This window comes from Symphalangus syndactylus, chromosome 7, assembly GCF_028878055.3.
Source record: "Symphalangus syndactylus isolate Jambi chromosome 7, NHGRI_mSymSyn1-v2.1_pri, whole genome shotgun sequence".
Taxonomy (NCBI): Eukaryota; Metazoa; Chordata; class Mammalia; order Primates; family Hylobatidae; genus Symphalangus; species Symphalangus syndactylus.
Genome location: NC_072429.2, coordinates 85,102,344 through 85,127,155, shown reverse-complemented (window position 1 = coordinate 85,127,155; position 24,812 = coordinate 85,102,344). Strand labels below are relative to the sequence as shown.

General features: G+C 36.2%; 2 protein-coding genes across 16 annotated transcripts in view; one reads left to right on the top strand and one right to left on the bottom strand.

Moving 5' to 3' along the window:
- The window catches only part of RMDN1 (regulator of microtubule dynamics 1), a 39,784-nt gene extending 34,537 nt beyond the window's left edge, over window positions 1-5,247 (top strand). For 3 of the 6 annotated variants that reach the window (XM_055286683.2, XM_055286678.2, XM_055286681.2), the window contains 3 exons: window positions 20-50; window positions 2,401-2,534; window positions 2,995-4,973. In XM_055286683.2, the coding sequence (XP_055142658.1) occupies window positions 20-50; window positions 2,401-2,534; window positions 2,995-3,045 (216 nt within the window). In that variant the 3' untranslated portion in view covers window positions 3,046-4,973. Of the gene's footprint in view, window positions 1-19; window positions 51-2,400; window positions 2,535-2,994 lie in introns of all 6 variants that reach the window. The other 3 variants (XM_055286680.2, XM_055286682.2, XM_055286679.2) reach the window with 2 other exon arrangements.
- A 3,666-nt stretch (window positions 5,248-8,913) lies between these two features.
- Window positions 8,914-24,812, bottom strand: part of WWP1 (WW domain containing E3 ubiquitin protein ligase 1) — a 122,521-nt gene continuing 106,622 nt past the window's right edge. For all 10 annotated transcript variants that reach the window (XM_055286676.2, XM_063643381.1, XM_063643378.1 and 7 more), the window contains 4 exons: window positions 19,546-19,650; window positions 16,276-16,372; window positions 15,751-15,823; window positions 8,914-10,465 (listed from right to left, as the gene is read on the bottom strand). In XM_055286676.2, coding sequence (XP_055142651.1) covers window positions 10,366-10,465; window positions 15,751-15,823; window positions 16,276-16,372; window positions 19,546-19,650 — 375 coding nt within the window. In that variant the 3' untranslated portion in view covers window positions 8,914-10,365. The remainder of the gene's footprint in view (window positions 10,466-15,750; window positions 15,824-16,275; window positions 16,373-19,545; window positions 19,651-24,812) is intronic.

Here is a 24,812-nt window from a genome sequence, read left to right as displayed (position 1 = left end):
CTCTTTGTGTTTTTGACAGGCCTTAGGCTACTTTCACAGGGCAGAACAAGGTAAGGTATTTTTGATTACACATATTAATATAGTTAAAATTGTATGAATGCTGAATATATACTATAATAGCAATTTCTAAAGCAGTTATTTATTCTGTTATACTTGTTTTTGTGCTAGATATTGTAAAACAATTTTTAAAGTCTTTATTCAGTAAAGATCACCTGAATGAGAAATAGGCTGCTATTGAACTTAGAGCTGCAGTTCTGGAATGTCTATCATTTGATGTAATTGAGCCTTCCTTTGTGAGAGGAGTCTCTGACATGGTAGTTGTCTTATTCAAGACTGCACATATTGGCCAGATGTGGTGGCTAACACTTGTAATCCCAGCACTTTGGGAGGCCAAGGCAGGAGGATCACTTGAACCCAGGAGTTTGAGACCAGCCTGGGCGACATAGCGAGACCTCATCTCTACCAAAAAATAAAAATAAAAATTAGCCAGGTGTGGTAGCACACACCTGTAGTCCCAGCGACTCAGGAGGCTGAGGCAGGAAGGTCACTTGAGCCCAGGAGTTCCAGGCTACAATGAGCTGTGATTGCACCACTGCACTACAGCCTGGGCCACAGAGTGAGACCTGTCTGAAAAAAACAAAAAAAGATTATGCATCTCATTAGAGGCATTTAAATGGGAATTCTGCTATTCAGCCAGGCTAGTTCTATTGCAGATATTGTGAAAAAGAGTTTCAGGTTATGTTTGTTTTGAAAAAATGACTAGTCCTATGAAACTACCACCAGCCCATCCTAAATTTATCCTTTTTAATATTCATACACTAAGTGGGGGAGATGAGACATAAGCATATGATACCAAATAGACCATAAAAACCATTGAAATATATTCTATGAAACGTAATCAGGAGAAGATTAAGAAGATACCATGTTTATTAAATTTGAGATCCCACACATAAGGGACTTGTTCATCTCATGATAACAGTTATCTTCTACAGAATTTTATCTGAATGTTTTATCTCTAATTCATCAATTCTGATTTATTCATTATTACCTTCTACTGATACCCTCTCTTGATCATACTGTTTCACATATCATGAATATGAATCTAGGAATGACTTTTTAACAAATTTAAAAGTTAATTACAAAGTAAAAATATAGGACCTTAGAGACTTAAGGGTTGGGGGTGTTGAGAAAAACATGGTCCTACCCTCCTGGAGCTAAAATAATCCCTGGTAACTTCAGTCATTCTTCAGTGACCTTACCTTATTTCTTTCTGGTCCATATTCAGTTCAGAAGCTCCTCCGATGCCCTTAGTATCTTTTATTTCTCCAGTGACACTTATCACTCAATACTATGAACATTTACATGTGTAAGACTGTACATTCAGAGAAGATGGGGACTTTGTCTTTTCTGGCTCACAATTGCACACTCATTACTTGGTACAATGCTTGGCAAATTTGTTGAATGACTGAGTAAATAGATGAATGTTCGGATGAATGAATATACGAATATATTTAACCCCAGGACAACTTAAGTATATCAACATGGCATCACATAAATCTGCTCAAATAAAAGAAGTAGAACAATTTTGGTTAAGGAGCAAATGGAGTTAATCATTAATTGTATACAGGAAAAAGTATGCTTTGAATACAGAGGATCTCAGATTGTCAGGAGGACACTTTGTGAAGAATTAAGTTGGTGAGGTAATTCTATGCTTTCATTCATAGGCTTTCTATTTATGCCTTTCTCTCAGCCAAGAATGTTCTCCACTTTTTTTTTTTGGGTTTCTCATAGTACTTCAAAGTTTGTATATCTAGTAAAGCATTCCTTTCATTTTTATGTTACATTTAGTTGTGTTCATGTTTCTCTCTCCTTTTCGTTATAAAGTTGAAAAAAACAGAGGTTTTGTTTCATCCTCTATGTTTAAGTATAGCTGACATCCAGTAAATGTTGATCAGATATATATATGTCACCATTATTTCATTCACTTATTCAGCCGATGTACACTGAATGTATGTTATGTTTCACACACTGTTGTAGGCACTTGGGGTACCATAGGGAACTAAAGAGATTAAAAAGAGTATCGCAGTCCTCAAATAGCATACATTCTATCAGGAGCTTCAGCTTCTCATCTATAAAATGGAGATACCTACTTATAAAGTTGTGAAAATGAGAAATGTGTATGATGCAGTGCCTAGCACATTTGTAGATGTTTATTAATTGGTAATTATTATTTTATAAATATTTGTTTGAGATATAAACAGTTGTACAAAAGAGAATTCCCATTAGTCTAATCACTTATTGACCACACAAATTTTTTGAAATTTAGACCTCAGAATCAAACCTTTAAAAATAAAAGCAACACTGTTTCATCTGAGATCATTTTTTCTTTCTTATGTGCAGTGGATCCAAACTTCTACAGCAAAAACCTACTTCTTTTAGGAAAGACATACTTGAAACTACGCAACAAAAAGCTTGCTGCTTTCTGGCTAATGAAAGCCAAGGACTATCCAGCACACACAGAGGAGGATAAACAGGTAAAACATCTCCCATAAAGTAAGGCAGAAAGGTTTTGAGGCACTATTAAATGGTGAATTAAGAACTTCTTTAAAAGCATAATTTTCTAAATGCATAATATTGTTGAAAACAAGTATGTTCATTTCAAGTATAAATTGATTGACATTTATATTTCTATATAGGAAATGTTTAGTTACTATCACCAGGTGGATGTTACGGGTTGCCTGCTACAATGCAGAATTATTCCTGTTTGACACACATGGCAGATCGAATTAACATTTCTAAAACATAAAAATCATGGGATGTGTACTAAAGTGGAAGAGCTGAGAGTCCCATCTGGTCACTGTCAAGAAATTTTATTGTTATAATGTCCTATCTGGTTTTTGGAAACTCTTAGAAACCCCACTTTATAAACTTAAATTTCAGAAGTTAGTCTCTTAGCTCTCCTGTTTACTTATAACATGTATTTTTCCATTTTAGATACAGACAGAAGCTGCTCAGTTGCTTACAAGTTTCAGTGAGAAGAATTGAGAACTTTTCAGAGAAGATGTATGAAATAGCTAATAAACATTGCCTTTTCTTTTAATTCTAAACTTAATATATGAACTATAACTGTTCTACGGCTTTTTAAATGTTGTGACCGTTTAACAGTGTAAATATAAAAAATTCTAGGCTTCTTCACAAATAATAAGGTAAAAGAAATAATCGCCATAAGAATGATAGAAATAAATCTCCATGGCTCAGGCAGAGATTATTTTGCATCCTGGATACCAGCAATGCAAAATGGTATGAGATTTCTAAGGATTGATCACATTGGGATGGGAGATCAAGCAAAGAAAGCTTTGTAGAGGAGGGGAAATGGGGATATACAGGGGGATGGATTTTCAAGTTGGATTGATTCTAAGTTGAAATCTTGCAGAGAAGGTGTGGTGAAAGTGGTTAGGATGTTGTGGGTTCCTGACATAAAGTAGTTAAATGATATATCTTGGAGCTAACCTGTGTAAGTAAAGAACTAAGTCAGGAGATGACTAAAATGGAGTAGTTTCCTTTTTTATTTTTTTGAGACAGAGTCTCACTTTGTTATCCAGGCTGGCGTGCAGTGGCACAGTCTCGGCCCACTGCAGCCTCCGCCTCCCGGGTTCAAGTGATTCTCCTGCCTTAGCTTCCTGAGTGGCTGGGATTACAGGTTGTACCACCACACTCGGCTAACTTTTGTATCTTTGGTAGAGATGGGGTTTTGCCATGTTGGCTAGGCTGGTCTCAAACTCCTGGCCTCAAGTGATCTGCCTCCCTCGGCCTCCCAAAGTGCTGGGATTACAGGCGTGAGCCACCGCACCTGGCCAGTTTACTTTAAATGTGGTGTAGTCTCATGGTAGACTGAATTTGTCATCAGACGCAAATTTCCATTCCCTAATGGAATGGAAGGAACACAAAACTTAAGAGTGAAATGGAATACTAAGATGTTTCTAAATAGGCAGGACTCTGTTACTCCCTTGAGGCTGGAGTGCCACCACTGCAAAATCTTTTTAAGTTTTGTAAAAAGGAGCATCTTGAATCCACTTAGATAGAGACTGTGTGTGTAGGTGGATTTTTCCCAAAGGATTTGGGAATTGTAATGTTACAATGAACTGTATGGATGTGTTTGTCATGTACATTTTCAAACAGGAAAACTGAAAGTAGTGATCTTTGTACATCCATCTCTTAGATTCAGTGATTTTGCTATATAGCCCTTATCTGAAATATGTGGGACTAGAAGAAGCATTTTGGATTTGGAATGTTTGTCCAAATTTTGGAATACCTGCATACACACAATAAGATATCTTGGAGATGGGACCCAAGTTTAAACACAAAATTCACTTGTTTCATATATACCTTATGCACATAGCTTGAAGGTAACTTTATATAATATTATTTTTAATAATTTTGTGCATTGAGACAAAGTTTGTATACCTTGAACCATCAGAAACCAAAGGTGTCGTTATCTCAGCCACTCATGTGGGCAATTTGTGGTTGTTTGATGTCACCATCATTCCTGATTGAATGTATATGCTACCAATAAGTTATTTTCTTACACTTGTTCATGCATAAGTACTTAACAGTAAAAAATGACATAACTCGCATAGGAACAAGGATGGCAAAAAAAAAAAAATATGACATACCGCTGATACAGTGAAAAAATAATGTGGTCAGGGTAGCTAGGCAACAGTAGCATCACCAGACACCTGTATCAGCTGTTTAACGGCAACAACAATGGCAGGCTTTCAGTCTCTCACTTATGATGCTGTATTTTAAAAGGTTATTGTATACTGTATTTTATTTTTGTAGGTGAAGAGAAACAGAAGCAGCTGAAGGGCCAGGAAGTAGGTCTTTCTAGGGATGTGGTGGCATTCTGCTGGATGGCTTTTTAAAATGGGTTTTTTCCTTTAGGGAGACTGAATAAACTGTGTTGTGCACCTGCATTTTGACTGTGACCTGTTACATGAGGTCAGATGTGGAATTTTCTACCTGTAGCATCATTTTGGCGCTCAGAAAGTTCTGAATTATGGAGCACGAATTTCAGGTTCCAGATTTTTGGATTCAGGGATGTTCAACCTGTATTTATATGTGTGTGTTTGTGTGTGTATAGACACATACATTTCTAAACCTTTTGAAATTGATTGCAAGCATCGTAATAGTTCACCCCAAATGTGTCAGCATGCATTTTCCCAGAATAAAGACATCTTCCTAAACAAACACAAGACCATTATCACAACTGGAAAAGTTAACAATTCTCTAACATCATCTAATATCTACCCATATTCAAATTTTCTCAAATGTCTCCAAGATGTCTCATGCTTTCTAAAATCAGGATCCAAAGATTATACACTGCATTTGATTTGTTGCTAATCTTTCCATCCACAACAGTTCCCCATCTTTTTCTTCTTGCAACATTGACTTTTTGAATAGGCCCATCCAGTTGTCATAGATTCTTTCGCATTCCAGATTGGCCTAATTGACCACACTTTGAGAACCTCTGTTCCAACTTATTTCCAGGACTCAAATTAGTTCTATTAGATCTTTGCCTGACTTTCACATTTATCACTTACTGATTTTTCTTCTAGCCTTTTTGTTTCATTTTCTTGGCTCTTTTCATTTATATCATCTTCCATATCCCTTATTTTACATTTGGTTGTATCTATTCTTCCTTAGATACTTTGTAATTGCCTTCACGTCTGGTATGTGTTTGTCTTTTTCTCCGAATTTTTTTCCTGATTTTAGCTAGTCATTCACATCTGCATTTTGTTTGTCCAGTTCTGAGTTTTTAAGTTGCTATTTTGGATTTTTTTCATATCTAATAATTTAATTCATATTAGCATATTGTGTTAAAGTTTACTCTCCTTTTTCTAATTTTCAATTTTCTCTTTAGAGTGACTTTTTTTTTTTTCCCTAGGGATGTAATTTTATGTTGAGTTACCAGCAATACTAGGTCATCAAATGGGAAGAAAGGGTCTGGGTTATTTCAAGAATATTTTCTGCTCAGTTGTTTTTTGTGAGATCAGGTATCATTCAGTAATAAAGCTTTTTATGGAGGTGAGGTTTTACCTCCTGATTCCTTATTAGAACTTTAAAAAATACTTTTACTTTCAAAAAATCATAGATTCACAAATTGAAAAAAAAAAAAAAAAAAAAGAGGTCCTGTGTACCTTTCTCTCAGCCTGTCCCAGTGCTAACATCTTATATAACCTGTAGTACAATAGCAAAACCTGGAAACTGACATTGGTACAGACCACAGACCTTATTTAAATTTTACCACTTTTAAATGCTCTTGTGTGTATCCACATGTAGATTTTTGTAACTGCCACCATCATCAAGATACAGACCTGTTCCATCATTGCAAAGATCCCTAGTGCTGTCCCTTTATAGTCACACCCATCCACCTCCTCTCCCCCATCCATCCCTAACTCTGACAGCACTAATCTGTTCTCCATAATTTTGTTATTTCAACAAACAATGTTATACAAATGGAATCATACAGTGAGACCCTGTGATACTTTTTTTCACTCAGCATAATTCCCTTGAGACCTAAGTTCTATCAATAGTTTGTTCCCTTTTAGAGTTGACTAGTATTTCATTGTATGGGCATACCATATCAACCATATGCTGAGGGGCATTTGGGTTATTCCTGATTTTTGGCTATTACAAATAAAGCTGCTATGAGCATTATATGCAGGTTTTTATGTCTACATAGATTTTATCTCTCTGGGATACATGCCCAGGAGTGTGGCTACTGGGTCCTTTTATCTTCATTTTTCCCCTTTACTCTCTTGAGGGTTGGGTTTCTTCTGCAAGACATGGTGCCTTCCCAAGATTCTGATTCTGTGCACTAAGAAGTCTCTTCCATTTGACTTCCCAGGAGCCTGATTCCTCATGTGTCACATTGGTTCGTGACGTTTCCCCACTAAGGGTGAGACCCATTACTGAGAACAAACCCCAGGAATCCCTTACATTCTTCCCGTGCAGCCCCCACCTGATTCTGTGCTTGTGTGGATTCCAGAGCTGACTGCTGGATTGAGATGCTTATTTATTTCCCCACATACATGTATATAGAAGCTGGTAGTACTCTGTCTTCTAAGTGTATTACATACATAGGCTATATCTCTCCATTATAGATGTTTCCTTCCTTCCTTTTGAGGATATGAGTAGAATACTCATTTTGGAAAATGGCCATGATTCTATAAGAACCTAAAAGCTCTCAATTTCTTGATGGCCAAGTTATCTCAACTGAGTTTTTAATCATGGGCTGTGTACTAGCTGTGGAGGTTGTAAAAATGACTTCTCTCATACTCACTTTCCTCATGTATAAAATAAGCATCATTAAAGACAGCCCCACCAATTTCATGGAATTGTAAGGATCAAGAGAATAATTTATGTAAAGGATTTACCATGAATACCAGTAAATACAACTACTATTATCTCTGATTTTGTTCTTGGTTGAGAATTCAGGAGAGAAATTTTGGAATTTAGGAGATGTCACTTTTGGACTTAGATCAAATCCTCAGTTGACCTAAAGCTTGGCTTTTAAGGCCAACTGAGTGTTACAGGAGAACTTTTATTTGTGTATTTCAACAGAGGAAGATTTTTACTTCTGCAACATCCACCAAATCATCTTAGGTTCAACCAAACATTCAGACTTAACAAGTCTACAATAGGCTGTATTTGGCACCAATCTACTCAGAAGGCTATAGGACAGGAACCACAGCTCACCAGCAGGACAATTTTGAACCTCCTTTCAGAAGACAGTCTTCTAACAGCAATCTATGCAATGGTATCTCCCCAGGTGACAGCTCATGGTCCTCCTTAAAGGACATGCAGTTACAAGAGTTTTCCACTCAGGTATGCCCAAAGCTGTGGCTTTCTGTCATGTGTCCAGATGCAACTTACCAGTCAGGGTCATATTTACCAAAAGCAAAGTTGCCTGGCAATAAATACAGTTGACACATACCATCCTATTTAGTTGTCAGGGTAGGAAGAGCTAGGTAGTTAACAGAAGTCATCAGGAGAAAACGTTTTGTTAACCTTTTCATTTTCGACTACTTGGGAAGTACACGGGGCGGGGGGCGAGGGGAAACACTGGTAAGCTGCTTTACCTGGTAGACAAACAACTAAACTGATCTAACAGACAGAATTGTACTGGGCCTGTGATCTATTCCTTGGGCCATTTACTGGTGGTGGGGGTCGGGGAGTCACCAAAATGAAGTAGCAATATAAACCTGTCTCTGAGCCTCCCTCTTGTCTACTTCTTCATGAACTGTGTTTTGGGCACAGAGAGTCTTGCACTCCTAATTTCTTTCTGGTTGGTCCAGCACAGAACAGGAATTGGAAGGGAAGAAGGGGAGAAGGTGAGTGGGAGACCATATTTCTACAGTTTTTCTGACTGCTGCTGGGTAGATAAATAAAGACAGCTCTGCCTGTAGGTCTTGGATATCTATAATTGAAAAGGTATGAAAAGTGGAAGACCCTGATGAATTCTCCAAAACAAAGCTGGTTTGGTCTCTTGTAGGGTTCTGTGTAGCCTCACCTAGTGCATGGTAATTTCTTACTTGAGGAGGGAGACCAGCACCCTGAAAACGAACTGGAAAGCCGCCTTCTTCAGTCAAATCTGCTAAATCATACCTACAATGAATGATATTCAATAACTTCTGTCATGGCAAAATTTATACAGCAGTGGTATCATTTGTAATTCTAATATTTAACTCTTCTATGGTATCATTAAGGCAGTCCTTTTTGAAGGCCAGTTTCCCTCTATCACATAACCTATCACATACATTAGAATTTTTTTTTAATTCTTTAGGCTTGAAAATTACCAGAGTGTTCATAATTAGGATTTGGAAAAGTAGTCTATTCAACCAAGCAGATCTCTACCTTTCTTTCATCTTTACTATGAATTCTGAATAAAATGGAGAACACACTCAATATGTAGAAAAATAAAATTTTGGCAAAACAATAATTACTGTTTTTCTGTATGTACTTGGCAGTGAAATATTTATAGGCAACAGATTTTAAGAAGTCAGTTCCACGGCTATAAAAAATGTTTAAGTTAATGAAATTTACAGTGCATATTAAAAGCATGATACAAATGGAAATTTACAATTTTCTATTAGGAAGCCCAGTTTGCTAAAGTAGCATTAATATCATTCACATCAGATTTTAATTTGTTACACATTTTTGTAGTTCAGCAAAGGCCCTTATGATGAAAAACAATTAAAAAGTTATGACAAAAATAATGATCTGTGTAAAAAGGGGGAGACCCAAAAGATTTTTATATGGTTATTTAATTCAGATAAATAGAACTGTTATGAATTTGAGAGGAATGAAGATATTCAAACACTAACAGAAAATCATTAGCCTCATACTAGAGCATTCAAATACTTATTTAACTCTTCAATCCATCTGGCTTCATAAAAACCAAAACTTTGAACACAAAAAAGTGGCAGAGTTCACATTACCTTTTATATGTTCCTAAGTATGAAATTGCATCAATTTATTATGAATTAAATTTGAAAAGCATCACAGATTTAAAACCAAAGTACAAAAGAGCCTGATCCTTTTTAATTCCACAAATACCTAGCATCTCAAGGTAACATGTAAACAAACTTCTATGCTGCTCAATGAATCCTTCCAATTTCGATAATAAACTAATATCAGATCTAGTATATGACTTTCATGTGTAAGTTATGGTTTTATCCATTACTTTGACAATATTACTGATGTAACAGAGAAAAATTTTCAACTATTGTATTTATTTAAAACAAACTGACAGGTTCAAGCACCTGTCTTCAGAAAAGCCAGCAGCATTTTTTTTTTTTTTTTAACATACTCAAAGTAAGATTTGGCCTAAGCCCTTAATACCTTCCTGAACAGCCATGCAACTAAACACCCTCAGGAGATGTTACATAAGGGAGAGAAGAACATGGAGCAATTTGCACTTTTTCCCCTAGATAGTATTAACAAGGTAAAGCAAATCCAGATCTTTATGAATGAACGGCTGTCATGTTTAATACACTTGGAGCTCTATAAAACTAGAGCCACTATCATATATGCTTATATAGATATATATGTATTTTTAATAAAGTCTTTCACTTGCTTCAAAATTTAAGAATGATCTTTTTCCTGGTCAGTCATTTCAAGGGAACAATAAATAAAGTAGAAAAGGATGAACTGTTTTGCATATTTCTGTGGAAGAACGGAAAACATACTTTGAGAGGTTCGAAAAATTCACTGTACAGAATGAACAGCTTATATACACTATCTGCAATTTTTCTTGGCTGGGGTATTTAAATGCAAGAGCTCCTCCAAAATAAGAGGCCACATTCATTCTTGTCCAAATCCCTCTGTCTCTTCTATTGCAAAAAGAAGTTTTTCCTTTAGTTGTTCATAACTCTTATATGGTGGTAGATCCAAGCGATTAAAACTGAACAGAAACAAAAACAACATCAAGATGTTTTCAATAAAACGAAAAAAATCTAATAGAATACTTTTCAAAGCACATAGAAAAGCTGAATGGATATATGTTAAAATTTTGCCAGAAGTATTTAGAGTAATCTAAATTTAAGACTTACATATAAAAACTATTTGAACATCTCCAAGAGGAAAATGGAATTACAAATAATAAGTGTAGCAATATGGATAAGGACAAATTAAAAAAATCCATTTTCTTTTTACTATTCCTGTTACATGTGTCATGAGTCCTCTTCTCTTAGGATAAGAGTCCATTTCTTTCATCCACTCAGTCACTCATTCATCAGTCATTTACCAAGAATTTTTTATGTAACCAATAAGCTAGTGATACAGTGAAGAAAACTAAAATCCCTGTCTTCATAGGAATTTACATTCTGGGGTGGAGATAGTCAATTAACAAATATATAAGTTTCTTTGTCTTTTCAAATAATCTCGTAACCACATATATAAACTCTTCTAAAATGACACTTTTTCAATCTTGCCATACTCAATTCCATTCTGGGATTAACTGATGAAAAATTTTAAAATACTAAAAAATGCTTAAAATAACATTATTTTTCAGTTTACGAAGGTGGAATAACATTTCGTTTCGTGAGGTACAGCACTGAGTAGCTAGATTAGGATTCGGGTGTTCAGGGTTTTGGTCCCTACAGTAGCAGTGACTAGTGAGATAGCTCTGAGTAAGTCAGAACCCTTCTGTACCTTCATTTTCCCATGTGGAAGGTTTCCAGAGATTATCCAGGTACCTTCTTACCACTGTCACCACTTTCCATGTGCCCTTGACCCTCCCATGTCAGAGTCAGGAAAGAGCCTTTGAAACAAGGCATCTCATTAAAACAGTGCTGTTCTAAGACTGTATTCTTTGTATTTTAAAAGAAGTTAAAGATATTAATAGCAGCAACTAAGCAGACCATATACTGCCCTCCCCTTTATACTTCAAGGTAGAGTATGATAACAAGGTCAGAAAAAAATATTATTTTTCAATACTTCCTATACAAGACAACCAGTCACTTTCTGTTCTCTTACAGCTTTCACATATAGCCTTTGTCAAATTCTGTCATTCTATCTACCAAATATTCCATTTTTTCTCCTGATTATTTATTTATTTGGAGACAGGATCTGGCTCTGTCGCCTAGGCTAGGGTGCAGTGGCATTGTCTCGGCTCACTGCAACCTCGACCTCCCAGGCTGAAGCAATCCTCCCTCCTCCCACCTCAGCCCCCGGAGTGGCTGGGAGTACAGGCGCATGCCAGTATGGCCAGCTAACTTTTGTATTTTTTTTGTAGAGACGAAGTTTTGTCATGTTGCCCAGGCTCCTCCTCATCATTTCTACTGCCACTACATCCCTTTGTATATGCTTCCCCATTACCTCTTATCTGGACCATCAGAGAATTCTTTGGGTCTATTTGTTTTGTTTTGTTTCTTTTTTTACTTTGTGCTAAAAAGACATACCAATTTATGCCACTCTTCAAAAACTTTTGCTACTTTCGAGTTGCTATGGGTGGGGAGGGGGCTGTGGTGGGGAAAGAAAGCTTACGCTCTTTGCCGTACACTTGTTTCATGCTCTAATCCAAGTGAGCAATCCAATTTTGCCTAGCAATCTTAGCCGCGTTCCTCTAATCAATACTTGCCTATTCTCTAACAATTCTTCCAATTCCTTCTTTCTCTCAAAAGTTTTTCCTTTCTTCACTCTTAGCCAGTGACTTCTCCTTATACTTTGAGAAAATAGAAATCAGTGGGTGGTAATTACTCTCCTTTCACCAAATTTGAAATCTATTTTAATTCTCCCTTTGACTCAAAAATCTCTCTCAATACACACACACACACGCGCGTGTCTGTACATATTGGATCTATCACTTTAATTGAAGGCAGAGGTCTTCAAATTTTGGTCACAGGACTCCTTTTCACTCTTAAAAATACTGTCAACCTTGGCTGGGAGTGGTGGCTCATGCCTATAATCCCAGCACTTTCAGAGGCCAAGGCAGGACAGCTTGAGCCCAGAGTTTAAGACCCACCTGGGACAACACAGCAAAACTTTGTCCCTACAAAAAAATTAAAAAATTAGCCAGGCATAGTGGCGTACACTGGTGGTCCCAGCTACTGGGGAGGCTATGGCGGGAGGATTGCTTGAACCCAGAAGGTTCAGGCTGCAGTGAGTTGTGTTTGTGCCACTGCACTCTAACATAGGTAACACAGCAAGACTCTGTCTTGAAAAAAAAAATGAATTTCCAACTGCAAAGAGCTTTTATTTATATGAATTACAGCTACTGATATTTACTGGATTAGAAGTTAAAACAGAAGTTTAAAAAAATTCATTTTGATATGAAAATAAACATAACATTTTAATGGGGAAAACCCAACTACTTCCAAAAAAAATAGTGGAAAGAATGATTTTGTTTTATAGTTTTGGAAATCTTTTAAATATCTGGTGTAATAGAAAACATCTGGATTTTGATATCTAGTTGTACATTTATAGCCCCACACAGATAAATAGTTAGAAATGGAGATTACTCATCTTGTCAGATAATTATGGATATTATTCTTTGATACTAAATTTGACAAGGGAATGCACAATATGGGTTTGAAATCAAGTCAAAGAACACTTTGTTATACAAAATCTACTGTTCTCTCTCTCTTGCACTTTTTGATTTTTTTTTTTTTTTTTTGAGACAGGGTCTTACTTGTCACCCAGACTGGAGTGCAGTGGTGTGATCATGGATCACTGCAGCCTTGACTTCCCTGGCTCCAGTGATCCTCCCACCTCAGCCTCCAGAGTAGCTGGAACTACAGGTGTGTGCCACCACACCCGGCTAATTTTTGTATTTTTTGTAGAGACAGGGTTTCACCATGTTGCCAAAGCTGGTCTCGAACTCCTGAGCTCAAGCGATCCTCCTACCTCGGCCTTCCAAAGTGTTGGGATTACAGGTGTGAGCCACTGTGCCTGGCCTCTCTTGCACTTTGAAAAGAACTTTTACCCATGCGTCATTTTGTAACATTCGTTGTAGCATTCACTGATCATTTGAAAATAATGGCTCATCAAATTATAAGGATTTTCTAAATGTTGACACATTTAATTATGTAATAGAAAAAAAAATCACATTTGTTAAAATACCACTAATCGGCCGGGCATGGTGGCTCACGCCTGTAATCCCAGCACTTTGCGAGGCTGAGGCGGGCAGATCACAAGGTGAGGAGTTCGAGACCAGCCTGACCAACATGGTGAAACCCCATCTCTACTAAAAATATAAAAATAAGCCAGGCATGGTGGTGCGTGCCTGTAATCCCAGCTGAATCCCAGGTAGCCTGTAATCCCAGCCTACCCGAGAGGCTGAGGCAGGAGAATCACTTGAACCTGGGAGGCAGAGGTTGCAGTGAGCCAAGATTGCGCCACTGCACTCCAGACTGGGTGACAGTCTAAGACTCCGTCTCAAACAAACAAAAAAACAAAAAACAAACAAAAAACCCCACTAATCTCATCAAGGAAAGTCTTAAGAAGCTGTCAAGCTCATGGTGGTAATTATCACTACCACCAAATGCCTGTTGTTTTCCTTAAAATGACAAGCTAACATCATTACTTCTCAAGAAAATGTCTGTCAAATACCTAAGTCTACATAAACTGTTGGTGGGGCATTCTTTCAAGTAAAAATAGTTTCCATAAAAGAAAGCAAGCTAGTTCAGCTTTCAACTCAAACAACTGCCCAAAAGCTTTCCTTCAAGAAAATCATTCTCTGGTGTGCAGAAGTGCTATTTCAGACTTCCTATTTTGTCACACAAATGTTAAAAAAACATACACTCAAGCATCAAGATTTAATAAAGTTAGTAATTTTTACTGCTTCATAAAGAATTTCAATGAACTTGCCTTTTTCTTTTTTTTTTTTTTTTTGCTTTAAACCTCAAGTGTATGCTGTTGAAGAATAGAGGTAGCAGTTTGGTGCCACTGCCTTGATTTGTGCTAAGGCACAACCAGGTTCACAAACCATTGCTTTTGCACCACAAGCAGAAATTTCAAAATGATAAAAAGGCAAATAATGGCTTAGTATGAAAATAGTTTTTTTTTTTGTTTTTTTTTTTTTGAGACGGAGTCTCGCTCTTTCACCCAGGCTGGAGTGCAGTGGCGCAATCTCGGCTCACTGCAGGCTCCGCCCCCCGGGGTTCACGCCATTCTCCTGCCTCAGCCTCCCGTGTAGCTGGGACTACAGGTGCCCACCACCTCGCCCGGCTAATGTTTTTTGTATTTTTAGTAGAGACGGGGTTTCACCGTGTAAGCCAGGATGGTCTCAATCTCCTGACCTCGTGATCCACCCGTCTCGGCCTCCCAAAGTGCTGGGATTACAAGCGTGAGCCACCGCGCCCGGCCCAAAAATAGTTTTGACCTCTTGAAAGAATCACCTATCTTTAGGCTGTCATCTTTGGCCTGGGTAACCATAACAATTTTCTAACTACTCTCCCTGCATTCACCCTTGCATCCAAATCCTTCCTTATACTGTTTTCTGGCTGATTTTTCTGGGATTCATTACTTGTTATTTAAAACTCTTCAAAGCTGTCTAATTTTTCTTTGACATCTCAGTTCTTTAATTAGCCTATGACGCTGTACATAATTTAGTCCCTGCCTACATCCCCCAATTTTTTCATCTCCCTTTCTTCTGATTTACTAAGTTCCAATCACACCTATCATATTCATTTCCTTGAAAAACAATTTCTTCGGGGTTTTTGTTTACTTCAGCATTTCTGTTCAAAGAATGCCCTTTCTCTGCATATTCCCATATCATGCTCTTTTTCAAACTCAATTTAAACAAATTACCCCTTCCAAGAAATCTCCTTGACCACCCAACCCACAGTAAGTTCCCATTAGTTGTTCTCTATTAGAGTACTCTCATTTTTCCCTTCGAAGGACTTCCCAGGATTTGCAAATAGTTATTTGTTTATCTGTTTGTCATTTGTGCCCCACCATGGGGCACAAACTGCATAAAAAACAGGGAATACTTAAATCTTACTATATACATAGTGGGTACACTAATATTTGTTGAATCACTGGATGCATTTCTCAAGTATTTCTATTAATGAGAACATGCTAAAGTGTTCAGTTATAGAATGCTGTATTAATCAATCTGTTCTCAAAATTGAAATTCTGACTACTTTAATGAATAAGCAGTTATACTGGATCTTACATATTTTTAAAAAAACAAAACAAAAGATTCTCTGTGGCTTTCACCTTTGTATTTAGGATTCTTGAACTTACCATGTATGGCTTCTTGGTAACCAAGTGTCTTTGCCAACTTTTTCAATGCAAAACTTTTGAGGCCCATTACTTCCTACACCAGGAAAATAAGACAAAGTTTATCTGGTCCTTTAAACTTTTTTCTTCTGACAACTGCTTAAATAACAGAACATGTTGCATAGTCATATGAATGATACAAAATAAAGAAATTCGCAATGTAAGCTGCTTCTGCCTTTAGAAGATTCTTACTGTTGCAGAGATCCCGCAATAAAAATTAGATCAGTGGGAAGAAAACTCTCTCTACAGAATGTCGCTCCCTTCACAGTCACCATAAGGAGCAAAGCAATGGCTACCTCAGCTATATGAGAACACATTCATTTTTGTCTTACAAGTGCTTTGATATTAGCCATTCATTTTTCTTTCTTCTAAATGAAGCGCTATCTACAGCACAGAAGAGTAATCTTCAGGTTCAAGTCTATCGTATGTCCAAAGGCCGTTATTATCACAAAATTACCTACAGAGAAATTTCAGTGAAACTACACTTACCCATGAGCTCAGCAAATCCTCCTAGAGGTAAACGGCAGGTTCCAGTGACGAACTGCAATAGTCGCATTCTTACTTCATTGTCTGTCTCTTTCACAAACTGTAATGAAATTAAATGTACTTTAATATGAAATAAATGCTAAACTATCTTCAATCATGAAAGTAGTAGACACTTGAAGAAATTAAATAACACTCAATTGGTTCAAAAGACGTGCTAAAGGTTGGGCGCGGTGGCTCACTCCTGTAATCCCAGCATTTTGGGAGGCCGAAGCAGGCGGATCACAAGGTCAGGAGATCGAGATCATCCTGGCTAACACAGTGAAACCCTGTCTCTACTAAAAATACAAAAAAATTAGCTGGGCATGGTGTCGGGCACCTGTAGTCCCATCTACCCGGGAGGCTGAGGCAGGAGAATGGCATGAACCCGGGAGGTGGAGCTTGTAGTGAGCCAAGATCGCGCCACTGCACTCCAGCCTGGGCAACACAGCGAGACTCCGTCTCAAAAAAAAAAAAAAAAAAAAAAAAAAAGATGTGCTAAAAAGTGGTTGTAGGGTTTGTCATTTATTAAGGTTGGGCACTATGCTAAGTACACTGTGAACCTCACTTCAGTTCATCCTCATGAGAACACAGAGGCTGGCCACTATTATTACTACATCCATCTTACAGCAAGGAAATACACGAGAATCTTGGAAAGGTTAAGTCATTTATGTAAGGTCATACCAACAAAAGGTGCAACCAAGATAGATGTTGTTGTTGGGTTGTAATATAACAGCTATTAAGGGTTCCTGCCAAATAGTGTGCCACTAGTTTTCATGGATTTAGTTCTCACAACAATTCTATGAGATAGGTAGAATCATTAGCATCCCCACTGTACATATAAGGAAATGGAGGCCTACAGAGTTTAAATGATTTGTCCTTCCCAAACTGCTAAAGTGGCAAAACTAACATTTGAACTCAAGTCTAGATGATCCCTAAACCACTGTTATTCCTCCCTAAGTCAATTACCCCTCTCCCCTTTAAGCTACAGAAAACAAATCAACACCTCCCTGCTGCCACTCTTAATAGTTTGTGGTATTTTCCCCCATGGAACACCATTTTCCTAACACTTTGTGTTCTTCCTGACTAGTACCTGAAAAACCAAAGTACACATTCCTCTAAAATTATCTATTTCATTGACTGGTTATTTTCAAAGACATTAATTGGTAATGTGGTGAAATACTAATTTGATTGGTTTGAGGATAACAGAAAGCAAGGAACATAGGGAGCAGATTAAGAGTGGAAATGTATCTTAAAAATAGGGAATAAACTTTAGCTAAGGATAAGACAAAATAGCTGTGCTAATCATGACCCAAAATATTTCAGTGAAGAATTGTGCTGAGGCACATATTTCATCAGAACACAAGAAACAAAACTTATTACCAGGTCTGGCATAAACCTCATCACTTTCCCTAAAAGAAACCCAATTCAGAAAACACAAGTATTCATTTGGATTTATATGACCTTAAGCTTAAGCTCATTAGCTATGTAGGTATAAATGTGTAAACAGAAAGCCCGGGAACACCGAGTGTAATGAAGCTAGTAAAAAGCCTGAAAGGGAAGATTACAAACAACGGTATGCATACTGTATATGATGCAATTCAGATATTTTAGGCTTGAAAATGGATTTATTCCTTCCTATTTATGTATTTATTTTATAATAGGTAATAGTATAGAATGCAAAAGGCTTTTACTTAATGAAAAGCAGCTCTCCTACCTTTGCCTCCAACTGCTCAGCTCCCCTCTAGAACTGTTTCCAGTTTTTTCTCTGCCTTTTCAAAGATGATATATTTCCAAACATACACTTACTATATAGACGATAACTTTTTAACCAAAAAGCACCATATTATACACATTGGTTAGCATCTTCCTTCTCCCCTTAATATTGTATTGAAACATTATTCTCCAACATTTTTGTTAATTTGCATTTTTAAAAAAGGAAAGAAAAGCCGGGCATGGTGGCTCATACTTGCAATCCCAGCACTTCGGGAGGCCAAGGCAGGTGGATCACTTGAGGTCAGGAGTTCAAGACCAGCCTGGCCAACATGGTGAAACCCTGTCTCTACTAAAAATACAAAAACTAGCCGGGCGTGGTGGCGCACACCTGTAATCCCAGCTACTTGGAGTGGGGGCGCTGAGGTGGGAGAATCACTTGAACCTGGGAGGCAGAGGGTGCAATGAGCTGAGATCCTGTCACTGCACTCCAGCCTAGGCAATAGAGTGAGACTCTGTCTCAAAAAAAAAAAAAAAGGAAAAAAGAAAAAGAATGACTCCAAGTATGTATAGACTTATAAAGAATGGATGTATGATAGTTTATTTACTCAGTACTCTCCTGATGGACTTTTAGGTTGTTTCAAGTCTCTGTTAGTATACCAATGATGCTGCATTACATACTTTGGTATGTGCCACTTTACACATGTTGAAGTATATTTTAAGATAAATTTCTAGAAGTGTCTACAGCTCTTTAAAATATCAAGCAATAAACTCAGGACATACATCCTTATGAAAAGATGTAACTTTTGGAAAGTATACTATAACACAAAACCCAGCATTACTCTTCACCTGAAAATGAAACAGTTAAGCAGAAGCCAGAAGTCCAGTCACTAAGTTGCTCAAAAGAGTCCCAATTAGTAGAGTAGTTATCTGAAGAATATCCCTGATCTGGAGATTTTAAATTCTCAAACAAACACACAAAACAAAAAGTCTATTAAAATAAATGTTCAAGATTAGTGTGGTACACTTGGATTCCTGAGACCATCCTATTATAGTTTAAGCAAAACACACACACTAAGAAAATACATAAATAAATGAATAAAGTCATTCTTAGACATTATCCCCTCGATCATTCTAATTCCCTAGTATATATTACCTCAGAGGAATTAAAGTATCTGCACTGACTCTCATTACAAACATACTTCCTCATTTACTTCTAGAATTAAGTGGAATTTAGACTACTTTGATACCACTAGAAAAAAATTGCTATGCCTACAGCTATTAACATTAAACTATTACTTAAATAAGATTCTGTCATTCACTCCTTCATTTCAGCAAGACAGTCAAAGAAGCAATAAAGTACTTTTAACAAGTGTTCACACTATTTGCTTAGATTTAGAATTAAAAAATTATAAACTGTGTCCAAAAGCAGTCTCAATTAAAAATAATAAGCTATTTTTAAAACCACCATTTCATTAGAAAATATGTTGAGTACTTTGTTTCAAAAAAGATAAAAGCAAATACCTGCCAAAACCAAATGATTTGCTTGCTGTTTCTTGTATAATGTCGATAAACAGTATTTCTCTGCCAATCTGCCAAGTCAACCTCCTGCATGCCACACAACATAACCTGGGAAATGAGCACAGAATCAGGCCACAAAAAATAAAGATTTAGTGAAGAGAATAATTATATGACTGAAATTTCCTAATGCAGTTATGCACATGGCAAATTATGTGAAAAGCTATATGCATGGCATATAATGATCACAATAAGCAAATATAACAAAACTGTGGCAATTTAGCATAAAGGATTCTCTGGTACTTTATTTTACCCATGTTTATTGAACTCAAACCAAAAACCACATTTAGAGTATTCTCCAAGAAAAACAGCTATACTGAAAAGCATGTCTCCTTTACCATATGTATATATGGTATGGTGTGTGTGTGTATTTACACACACACACACACACACACAATCTATATATATAGATTTATATCTAGATAGATATGTGTGTGTATATCTATTATGTATACACACATTATGTATATATGGTATGGTGTGTGTGTGTAAATATACACACACACATCTATATATGTAGATTTATATCTAGATAGATAGACAGACAGACAGATAGATCTCCCCCAAACTGGGTATCCAAATTCATTAGTTCCAAACCTATTTCTGGTTCTCATTTTTTAAAATCTATGCTATCTTATATATTTAAAAATAAAAAATATACTAACCTCCTATTAATAATTTATCCAGCTTCTCTAGGAATATTCTACATATGTGAAATTGTCAAACAACCTCAACTTATATATGAAATGAACGTTATTTTAGGTATAGTAAAATATGTAATACTTATCTCTTAGTTTTTTTCGTAAGTCAATTTTGAGCTATAATTTACATACAATGAAATGCACAAACTTAGGTATATAGTTAGAAGATTTTCAACAGATGTATACACCTGTGTAACTGCCATTACAATCAAGATATAGAATATTTCCATCATATCCCTTTTTGTAGTCAAAATCATCCCCTTTTGTAATCAAAACCATCATCCTCATCTCTAGTTTTAGGTGATCAATGATTTCACCATAGATTATATTTGTCCTTTTAAGAATGTCATGATATGCATACATACATATTTTTGTGATATATAGTGCATACACATATACACACATCCTCTTTGTTTTTCCCCACTCAATATGTTTTTGAGATTCATCCATGCTGTTGTTGGAACCAGTAGTTCATATTTTCTATCACTGAATAGTATTCCATTATATGAATATACAACAATTTGCTTATCCATTCACTTGTTAATGAACATTTAGGTTACTTTCAATTTTTAGCATTGATGAATAAAATGATTCACATTTATGTATGAGTCTTTGTTTGGATATATATTTCATTTCATTTTGATAAACACCTAACAGTAGAACTGGTAGGCCATAAGGTAGATGTACATTTAACATTATAAGAAACTACCAACACTATCTCAAAGTGATGTTTTGATTTGCATTTCCCCAATTACTAATAAGCATTTTTCAAGTATTTACTTGCCATCTGTGTATCTCCTATTGTGAAGTAAGCCTTTGTCCATTTAAAAATGTTTTCGTATCTTTGTATTGAGTTACATGAGTTTTTTTGTTAATATATTCCGGATATAAGATCTTTGTCTCAACAGTTTCTCCCAGTGTGTAGGTTGCTTTTTCACTTAATGGTATCTTTTGAAGAGCAGTTTTTAGTTTTGAAGAAGTCCAATTTATCCATATTTTTCTTTCATGGTTATTGCTTTTTGTGTTCTAAAAAACTTCTGCCTATATCAAGATTTCTCTTAGGTTTTCTTTTTCACTTTCACATTCAGGCTTATAATTCTTTTTAATTGTAAGCATGAATAATTTTATAGGCAGAGGTAAGGTCAAAGTTAATTTTAAATATGGACTGAGGTAGGCTCATAGTTAATTTTCTTCCATATGGATATCCAGTTGATTCAACATCATTTGTTGAAAAGATATTCCCTTTCCGCACTGAAATATCTTAGTACTTTTGTTGAAAATCAATTGACAATGTAGGTGTGGGTCTACTTCTGGACTTTCTAGTGTTCCACCAATTTGCCTATTCTTTCACAAATACCACGCTATCTTACTTACTATGGTGTTAGAAATAAGTCTTAAAATCAGGTGATGTAAATCTTCCAAGTCTGCCCTTTCTCAAAATTGGCTTTGCTTTTCTAGGGCCTCTGTATTTCCTTCTAATTTTGAAATCAGCCTGCCACTTTCTATAAAAAAATTCTGCTGAGATGTTGAATCTCTACATCAATTTGGAGAGAATTGACACTTTAACAATATAACATGGTATATCTCTTCATTTATTTAGGTCTTCCTTAATTTTTCTGAGCAATGTTTTGAGTTTTTAGTATAGAGGTCTTGTGTGTTTTTGGTTAAATTTGCTCATTTTTTGATGCTTTCACAAATGAAACCAAAATCTAAATTTTAAGTGTCTGTTGCTAATACATAAAAATACAATTGATTTTTAAACTATTAACATTGTACCCATGCCTTATTAAATTCACTATTATTTCTAGTAGTTTTTTGGTGGGTTACCTAGGATTTTCTAATCTAAGCTGAAAATCATGTTTTCATCTGTGAATATAGGCAGTTTTACTTATTTCCCATCTTTATGCTTCTTATTTCTGCTTTTGCCACTGGCTAGGGTATTTGGTAAAATACTGAATAGAAGTGGTAAGAGTAGATATCTTTGCCTTTTTCCCAAACTCAATGGGAAACTTTCAAAATATTATCATTTAGAATAATGCTAAAGTTTTTTGTTGTTGATGATGATTCCCTTTATCAAACTAAGAAAGTTGCCTTCTATTCCTAGTGTGGTAAGAGTTTTCATAAAGAATGACTACTATATCTTCTTAAGCATTAAACAGATGTTAACCTATAAAAGGGGGGTGTGACTATGCATAGCCATTATTGTGAATAATAGTATGAATAACCATTACTATGGTAAGAGAGGCAATGAATGACAGTAGAAGAAAGAACAACAGACTAGGTGTAAAACTCAAGACAAAGCAAAACAAGACAAAATCTGTATTTTCTCACACAGCTCTGCACTCTTAATTGATTAGCACTCTTAATTGTACTCAACTGATTAGCTCAAGGCAAATAATCATTAAGGGCTTCAGTCACCTTATATGTAAAAGAAAGGTATCATATGGCCTTCCCACATACAGGGCAGTATGTGAGAACATTATAAACCCTGCCAAGGGTACATAAACTGTATGTTCCTATTCTTATGCTTCTTGATCTCCTGTTTTAGTTTCATCTCCACTTCAATATAGGGCTCCCACTATAACATCCCTCTTTGAGTGCACCACTAACATGGGCATTCTTAATTGGAGGTATGGAACATTTAGGTGTATGAATTTAGAGGATGCAAGATGTCCATCTTCAGATTAAAAATGAAGTCTGTGGTTTTTAAAAAGATTAATAAATACTACTCTAAAAATGTCTTCCATACCAAACTTCTAATATGTTTCTGCTCATGTGTGTAAGCAAACTGTTAAGAAAGATGTTAACCAGGATTAGTGACAGTCTATGTCAGTCAGGTTCAGAGTCCTGGTTTTCATATATATCGGCTTTCCATATCCACAGCTTTTGTATCAGCAGATTCAACCAACGGTGGATTGAAAATATTTGAGAAAAAGAATAATATGACAATTAAAAAAATAAAAAAATTAAAAATATAGTATAACAACTATTTACCATAGCATTTGCATTGCATTAGGTATTTATAAGTAATCTAGAGATGATTTAAAGTGTAAGGGAGAAGTGTGTAGGTTATACGCAAATACTATCCTATTTTATACTGTAATTGTAAGGACTTGAGTGTCCATGGATTGTGGTGTCCACAGGTGCCCTACAGAACCAATCTCCCACAGACACCGAGGGATGACTGTACTTCCTAGGTTAGTCAGACTTGCCAGAAGGCTAAATCCTACATAAGAATATTACTGTATGAAATTTGAAGTGCTGTTTTTCATATGTACATTTGATTACATGAAAGAACCAAGTTTCTTAATAAAAGGCCCAAGATGGCTACAGTTAAAATAGCACACCCAAAGCAGGCAGAGAGGAAATGCCAAGGACGATTCAAATGCCCGGCCTATGTCCTCACTTATACGGGAAAAGAAGATTTAGAAAATTCTTGATAACTAATCATTAGGGAAATGCAAATCAAAACCACAATGAGATATCCCCTCACACCCATTAGGGTGGATACTATTTAAAAAACAAGCAAAAAACCAAAACAAGAAACAGAAAATAAGTGTTAGGAAAGATGTGGAGAAACTGCAATCTTTCTACATGTTTAATAGGAATGTAAAATGATGCAACTGATATAGAAAACAGTATGGTAGTTCCTCAAAAAATTAAGTAGAGGATTACCATATGATCCAACAATACCACTCCTGGGTACATATCCAAAAGAAACGGGATCTCAAAGAAGTATGTGTACACCTGTGTTCACAGCAGCACTATTCACAACAGCCAAAAGATGGAAGCCACACAAAGGTCCTTCGAGGGACAAATGGATAATACCATCTGGTAGTGCACATACCTATAATGGCGTATTATTCAGTCTAAAAAAGGAAGAAAATTCTGACACATGCTACAGGACGAATGAACCTTGAGGATATTAGGTTGAGTGAAATAACCCAGTCACAGAAAGTAAAATACTGTATGATTTCACTCATAGGAGGTATCAACAGTAGTCAAACTCACAGAAACAAAGTAGAAGGGTAGTTGCCAGGGGCTGGGGAAAAGGGGGACTTGTCTAATGGATATAGAGTTTCAATTTTGCAAGATGAAAAAATTCTGGAGATTGGATGCACAATGTGAATATATTTAACATTACTGAACACTTAAAAATAGTTAAGATGGTATATTTTAAGATATATTTTATCACATGCCTGATATACTTCTAACAAGTCTAAATACAGTTAAGATCACTAAGAACTCATGACTTAAAATTCTGATCTTTGAAGCAACTCACTACTAAACTGAAATTTCAGAATTATTAATAATGTTCTAATAACTCTTCAAGACCCCTAACAAGTGACACTGATTGATGATTTTGTGCTCATGGCATTATATGGTTCAGAGAACATAATTAAGACTCTTACTCAATGCTAGAATAAATACCACCTTGACATCAGGACAAATGAGAGGATTCAAGATTGTGCTACATGATTTTAAAATGTGTGAACACTGTTCTGTAAAAGC